The sequence below is a fragment of the Perna viridis genome, chromosome 11, assembly GCF_037379345.1.
Source record: "Perna viridis isolate PV_CMFRI_1.1 ecotype Kerala chromosome 11, ASM3737934v1, whole genome shotgun sequence".
NCBI lineage: Eukaryota > Metazoa > Mollusca > Bivalvia > Mytilida > Mytilidae > Perna > Perna viridis.
Genome location: NC_142455.1, coordinates 424,465 through 432,617, shown reverse-complemented (window position 1 = coordinate 432,617; position 8,153 = coordinate 424,465). Strand labels below are relative to the sequence as shown.

The window sequence follows — 8,153 nt, the reverse complement described above, 5'->3', positions numbered from 1 at the left end:
CTATTTGGATCATTTTTCAGTATTTTTTGGAATAAACCTGGTTTCGGACTCTATATGAAATGAACCTAACAATAACTTGGGACTTGCCATTGAAAGGTTTTCCAATTACATGGGTCCTCCCAATGTTATTTGTTGTGCTGAGTCCTAGTTTGTTGTTACATACATCGAGCACAAGCTGATCTGTGTCAACAGAGTGCACTACTCTTCCCCTATAGTCCACAAGCACTGGAATACTGTGGAATCGTAGGCTAGTTCTACGAGATATTGTTCCGGATTTTCTATCCTGCTTTCCAGTTCACATATCTTTTTATGCTGAAAATTAAGCTCAGCATCGTGCTCATTGATAATGTCATTGTGTTTGTTGGTTGTAGACTCAAGGGATTGAATTTTGAGGAATTGGCTGCATATTTTCTGGGGATGAGAGTCGATTATTTCTTGTTGAGAAATTGTCTCTTTCAGGGTCGAATCTCAATTTCTAGATAAACTTTGACTTGTGACTCAATCATTTCTGCTATTTTCTCACCTATTTTTTAGACAAAATAGGCACAATTTGATTAATAATATCAGGACTGGTTAAGAAAGAGTAATCAAGGGAACCAAGGTTATAGCGTTAATCAAAAGAATGTAACCCAGGGACAACGACCAGACATGGAAAACAGCACAAAGAACATAAAGTAACGAACGTGTTTTCTACTTGTAAGCATTCATTTCGTAAATGAATCGTAAAATTACAACTTCTTGTGATTGGTTAACGATGCGTTACAATTGGTTGAAAGTGGATATTTTCTTAGATTAGAACAATCTACAGTTTATTTGCCGAAAACAGACCTGTATATCACACCTGTATTTAATAAAATAATGTGAAACATGTAACAAAGGTGTTATTGTTTTATATACAGGCGGAATATTTAATGTTTTTTTTTTGTAAACATAAACAGATTTTCTGTTTTGTTTTATTAAAACAAAGATGAAATTTATTATTTTAATAAAATATTGGCGATAATGATAATAGTACACTACCGCAGGAAAATAGTCTCATTGGCTTACCTCATTTAGGTTTATACACGGATAGTTAGATATCATTTTTATAATATTGATAGGTGTCCTCAGCTTCTGGAATTTGTACTAAAAAGATACTGCTAAACGTTCGTAAGCGAGGAGCAATTTGTTAAGGAAAGAACTTGTGGAGCACGCTAACGTACACATGTCCACACACTGAAGAAAGTGCATGTCGGTTTCAGGGTGGAGGTTTTCATGAATTGAAATTGCGCATACGAACAATTTGGCCACCTTTGACAGTATGATGGAATTTGAGGAGTTTTACAGAATAATTTGTCAGAAGTGCATTTCAAGAAACCAAATATAAAAATGTCCAGGTAATATACACAACTACAAATGTTTACCCATACTACATTCCAAATGTGTGAATTTCAGTTCAGAGTTGCGATGACAAACAAAAAAAATAAAGTACCAACGGCCGGACAGCTTGTGACAAAAATGCAATTTGTATAATAGAAATCATTGAAAATCACTTTATACTTGCAGTTGTAATATATGGACGCTTTCGACGAGGTCCGTGCTCTTGGTATAAAAAGCAGCAAACTATAGCATAGAACTTCCTATTCAGAAGCTTGTTGTTTTAAAAGCAAGCAGTTCCAAGGAGGATAGTTGCAAGCTATCGTGTTGTTCCGCAACTCTATTTTCTTTAGCTAGTGAATGATCGCAGTCCCTGGAAACGGTGGCTTGTAATTACATGTGGACTTGTTTGAAACAGTGTGTTCGGGAACTAGATGTCCTATGTGCTCCAGGGTTAACGTTAAGTTGTTGATTTGACTTGTATATACATTGTTGTTTAGGCTTCAAGTTTACTTGTAGTTGGTAGTTCGGTTTATATAGAACAATCAAGTCTTAATATGCATATCATAAATATAATAGCACCTCAGAGTCTGTGAAAACAGATACGAACGGCGGTTTAAATTCGATATTTTAATTATGATTAGTATTCAAACACACCGAAAACGCTACAGGCTAACAAACAAGTTAAAACATAACACCCCTTTAACTGGGATATAATCAGGAATGAAGTTTATAGAATATGATTGTAATTAATGCATTATTTTATTATGAACATGTATAAAGGGTAATGTTTAAGCGTAATAAAGCTGACAGTTTTAAAACAGTTTTAACTAACATTGTAATTAATGCATTGTTTTATTATGAGCATGTATATAGGGTAATGTTTAAGCGTAATAAAGCTGACAGTTTTAAAACAGTTTTAACTAACAGACCAAATATACCTAAATTTTGTTCACTTTTTACAAACAAACAAAAACCAGTCCTGTTGAAGCTTTGTAAATTGATTAGATGTATAAACTCGTGTGTTTACCCTCCTAGCTAGGTATCTGCAGAACCTCTCTCATCCTTTTTGTGTTATTTGTTTGTATATATTGTAAATAGTCTTGTTTGTATTTCTATGTTGTCTCTGTACCAGTGTAATGCATTGGATATGTGAGAAATATATATATATATATATATATATATATATATATATATATATATATATAAAAAACAACAATACAACTAGTCCGAAGGAGTTAAACATGCAATCATATAGATTAAGTGGTTATGTATTCCATATACATGTATCTGTTGCTTAGGGTTTTTTTATAAATCTAACATCTACACTAAATCGATACTGACACACTAGTGTTCATTGATAATCTTAAATAGATTACAGTTGCTAGTATTATAGTGTGGAATATGTAGTTTTTGTAAGGTACAAACTAACATGGTTTTCATGATTCGAACACACAATGATTTCAAATCCCAAACGAAAATGCAAACTTTCCTTTGAAAAATGAAATGCTTCAAAATAATTGATTTTCTGTAAGATGTCTCCACAAAATAACATAGATACATGTATTATAGTAATCATACATTAATACAGAGTGATTAAATTTCGAGCAAAAGAGACGGGAGTTCATATGCACAATCAACAGGAAGTAAAATATTTACTACAGAGAAGACAGAACATGTGTACGATGGACTGTAGCCAAAAAATACAAAAATGCTTGCGTTTTTTTTTTTTTGCGACAAAATGATTCGTAAATGGGTGGCATTAGGGAAGCTGAAAATCATATTACGGTTGATGAGTGGGGGGGGGGGAGGGGCGATTGTTATCTCAGCCAACATACTATTTGTATACCATTCAGGAACACCTGGCACCACTTCTGTTTTTGTGATTATTTTTTGAACCGAGTATGGATGGCTATGATGTTTGAGTGTGTTGATCTTGACTCACTTTCCTTTGTAGTTTTGGTTGTTGGAATATTGCTGCATGTTGATACTTTGTAATTCTATGTACTCCCTTTCGAAACCCGTGTAAAACAGAAGCGTTTGATCACAGTAATTTGCCGTTTAACTGGTGAAAAAATAAAATGAAATCGTAAGTATATATTAGATTTTTCTTTATTTTTTTCACTTTTCACCACTAAAACTTCAAATTACTTTGGCGTGTTCAAAGCATTAGAAGTAGTTAATGGCCAATTTTCTTTGCATTTTTTTTCTCGATGAATTACTCTTTCATTTTGTATAATTAAGTTAATGGATAGACTACCCAAATTAATTTCGTCCAGCACTTTTTAATCGGCGTTGTGGCGTCTATGTAGCCTTTTACGGTTTGATTTGAAGTTTACACGATCGAAAAGTTCCGGGGTGACACGTCATCATGACATTTTTGTCCACATCACGTAAAGAAGAAATCACTGCACGTAAAGAAAAGAAAGATGCACATAAAGTATTTAGAGATCGACATAACGTAAAGACGAAACGACCTCACGTAATAACAATAATAAAAACACTGCTCGTAAAGATAAATCCACATAACGTAAATATATGTTGACATAACGACAGAACATACAGACGAAATGACTGAACGTAAAGACGAAATGGCAGAATGTAAAGACAAAACAACATAATGTAATGATGTTCATACATAACGTAAATACAAAATGACCACATGTAATTATTTAACCACAGCAAGTAATATAAAACTGACAACACATAAGTAAACGTGTATCTCATCAGACAGTTTAGGCGTTCTATAGATTAATCTGGCAAATAAACGGATAAATTGCTCACGGACATTACTTGAATTTCAAACCCCTTCGATCGGAGAAACGGCTGATACAAAACGAATTTAAAAGTTACATTCAATTTGATTATTCTCTTCAAGGAAGATTTTTGACTGATTTCTCAAAAATGAATAGAACCTCCTTGGTGTGTTCTGACATAATGCTGGAGTTACACGATTAATTCTAATTGATCTACTGGGCTCGAAATTTTTACATGGAATGAACTTTATTTCCTTCCAACCGAAGAATAAAAACTTACGCTTCATCGCATTGTTTCGGTTTCTTCATCTTATATCATTGTTTTTGTTTGGTGAACACTTCTCTTCTTCTACCAGTTCGCGACCGCCATCAATTACTGATGATACTGTCACTGTCACGTTTAGTGCGCAATGCCCTATTTTACTTTTAGTAGCCATTAAAAGAAAAATTAACAAAGTGTGTTGTACAATTAACTGTGCAAGTAAAAACAACTTGATTAATTTAATCAAGTAAATGAGCCTTGAAAGATTCAAGACTCTTGGCAGAGGCAATGTCAGTGGGCAGAGCATTCCAGTCCCGGATGGTTCTTGGGTAGAATGACTCTTTCCTCAGTACTGTGTTGCATGATGGTAATTGGTAGGAGTGTAGGCCCATATTTCGACTGAGGTTTGCTGGACTGCTCAATCTGTTGGTCGCGTCGATTTTCACCAGACCATTTGCCAGTTTGTACATTAGTACAAGTCTAGCTCTCCTCCTACGTTCTTCTAGTGTTGGCCATTTTAGATCTTCTAGCATGTTGGTAACTGAAGAAGTGTTGTGGTATCTGTTCGATACATATCTGGCCGCTCTACGCTGGACCATTTCAATCCGGTGTGTGTCCTCTTTCAAGTATGGGTCCCATGTTGTGCATGCGTATTCCGTGGTTGGTCTAACTAATGACTGGTAAGCTTTCTCCTTAATGTTGGCATTTCTGATGTTAAGATTTCGTCTCAAGAAGCTCAAGGTGTTGTTTGCTTTCTTGCAGATGTTTGATATGTGCTGGTTCCACTTCATATCTGATGTTATAGAAACACCTAGATATTTCGCAGTTGTTATATGCTCCAGTTCATGACCATGGAGGAAATAGCTGTTCTCTGTTCGGAATGCCAGGGTACGGCGTGTCGCCTAAATGTATCGACAAACAATGCATGAATTCGTTTTGAGAAGTTAAAATTACCTTCATACGCTCCCTCCGGAAATGTTCTATTATCACCTGGGTGATACATGAACAAACTAGTAATACTAGTAATACTTAATCATTTAATTCCGTTAATTTGATTAAAGATCACATATTCCATCACACCTGTCCAATGATGCACGGATATGAAAAAACAATAATAATCGTATTTTGGGTTAATAAAGCATGTTATCAACCAACTACCCAAAATATGTTTAAATAGGTCAAAAACTGACCAATTAATAAAAATTGGAAAAATGGCGGGGTAGACAAGACGTACTCACGATAGCTCTACGAAAAAGTGTAATTATACCTGGTGGCACAAGGTTTAAGTGACTCCGTGTTGTTGAAGATGTTTCATGGACAATTCGCTAAAACATTAAATGGGTAAAAAGAAAAGAAATAGGAGTAACTCGTCTAAATCAGGACTTACCCCACCCGAGAAAATTGTAAACAAAAACGAAAACATGGCGGCGACCACAACGATACCAAGGTTACCCAATATGAACTTATTCCAAGTCATAACACAAGCAAATCAGAGTATATATGGTACGAATAGCCCTCAACGTTCATACATAGAGCCATCTATAATGCAAATTCCACAAAATACTTCACAAATTGGATTCAGGTCTCCACTCCCACCACCACCCATGTACCCTACCCAGCCACAGTCTAGTACACCAGTACAACAACCCATAGTATCCAACATCCAAGGCAATCCCTGTATGTCAAACACAGAACCTATAGTTACATCAAACACAGATATGGCACTACAGGTCATCATACAAAACAGGAATATTATGAATAATAGACTTGAAAATGTAAACACAACCAACAATATGATTCAAAATAAACTTCAACTTGATATGCTGGAAGAAATAAATACTAAACTACAAACTGTTGAATTAATATAAACTCAATGAAAAAAGAAATCTATGATATAAAAACACTTCAAGACCAGCATTCAAGAACCTTGACAAATGAGGAAAGGCATCATTATGTTATAGAGGATAGAATGAAATATCTTGAGGAACAAAATAGGGTACTGGAAAATCAAAATAGAGAATTACATGAACAATATCTGAAACTTCAAACCCATTCTATGAAGTACAATCTAATTTTTACTGGCTTACCTGAAAATACAGATGAAACTAGAGAAGAAACAGAAAATTTAATAAAAGAATTTATTAATCAAGAACTGAAAATTGAAGGTGCAAACACAATTGAATTCCAAAACGTTCATAGATTAAAGCCACGGCGTGACGGAAAGCATCGTAGTATAATTGCAAGATTTACAAAATATGATGATCACCAGAAAGTTCTTGGAGAAGCAAATGAAAAACTTAAAAATAGCCCAAGATATTCTGTTTTCCAACAGTATCCAGTTGAGATTAGCGAGCATCGGAAAGCACTGATACCTAAACTAAAAGAATTTCAAAGGCTCAAGCGAAATGCAAAAATAGTGTATGATACCCTTATTGTAGACGGTCAGCCGTACGTTCCGAACCCCCGTGAAACGGGAGATGATGAATTGAGCGACATTTTGCATATTTTTAATTTGAGCGACATGATCTTTTCAGCGACAAAACACATATAAATTGAGCGACTTTTTATTTTTTAAATTCAGCGACATTTACCTGAGAAAATACTTATTACCTCTTCCGTTAGTCAGTGTCCCCTGCTCACCACGGGGAGGTGGAAGTAGGATTTTGAGCAGGATATAGTGTTTGTTTATTGTTCACTGAAACCACATAGTTTATATAAAATACTTTACAATTGTTAAAAATAATGTACTATTAAAAACTTCTATGTACACAATCGTTATAAATTGATGACCGGCTGAGACTTGTATGCCGTAAGTTTAACGAACTCAAGTCTTGAGATATCGCCTGCTCTGTACTGTTCCTGGAATTCACGCATCTGCTGCACATTTGACTTTTCGTTAATAGTCAAAAGCATTGGTCGCATAGAAGCTCTTATCTTAAGACTGTTGTATGTCTGGATAAGTTTGACCTTCTCCAAAAAATCATAAATGTTCGGATGATGGCTATAAAACATTTCACTAAACTGTTTGTGAAAAGACTCGCATCCGTTTGTTGTCCGTTTAACATCAAGTCTTGGTTCTGACCAAATCATTGGAGGATATTGTGAGGTTGCCTCTGTATAGTTATGCACAATATAATCTGCAAATTTTGTAGCACGTGGGTCTTCAGGTGTATTTGAGCAAATATCTAAGGCCATGCACTCCTCAATTTCAACATGTGAAAGAAAACTGAGACCGAAAAATACTTTCAACCATCTCCCTATAACGGACTCTGAACATTTGTATTCCTGAGCAAGTCCAAGACTTTGTATTTTACGCCACCAAGCTTGGGACAAATGGAAATGACAACCTGAAATTAGATGTACATGTTTTAAATTTGATACGTACATAACATCAGTATATATTTGTCGTCCGTGTATATGTGATGCACAAAAGTGCATCAATTTTATAAAAAGATAATAAATACATTTTATTAATAAATATTGGTATTAAAGAATTCTATTTTAACAAGAAAATATATATTTGAAATAAAGAAAAAGAAATAAGGTTTTTCATAAAGAAATAAGGTTTTACATAATATTAGATAAGATATAGCATGTTAAACTTTAAGTGATAAAAATAAAGAGTTTTAAGCTTCACAAAAAGAGTCTTGATAAGTTTTACATAATCCTCTTATCGCTATGTTGTTTTAGTAAATGCCAAAGCAATTTAGAAAATACTTTAAGTAAACTTTGTCTTTGTTAATTGCGTTCTTGACTGGATAAGGTCAAGACATACTAAT

The 8,153-nt window shown here is 34.5% G+C and overlaps 1 protein-coding gene across 1 annotated transcript; it reads right to left on the bottom strand.

The window, feature by feature from the left end:
- Positions 1–4,613: 4,613 nt before the first annotated feature.
- Positions 4,614–5,165, bottom strand: LOC148602231 (uncharacterized). Its single transcript, XM_088553261.1, has one exon. The coding sequence runs from the start codon at positions 5,163–5,165 to the stop codon at positions 4,614–4,616; it is 552 nt and encodes a 183-aa protein (XP_088409387.1).
- Between the last annotated feature and the right edge of the window lie 2,988 nt (positions 5,166–8,153).

What these genes read in the sequence shown, in the direction of transcription:
- LOC148602231 (XM_088553261.1), bottom strand. Translation starts at nt 5,165, where the DNA reads ATGAAGTGGAACCAGCACATATCAAACATCTGCAAGAAAGCAAACAAC.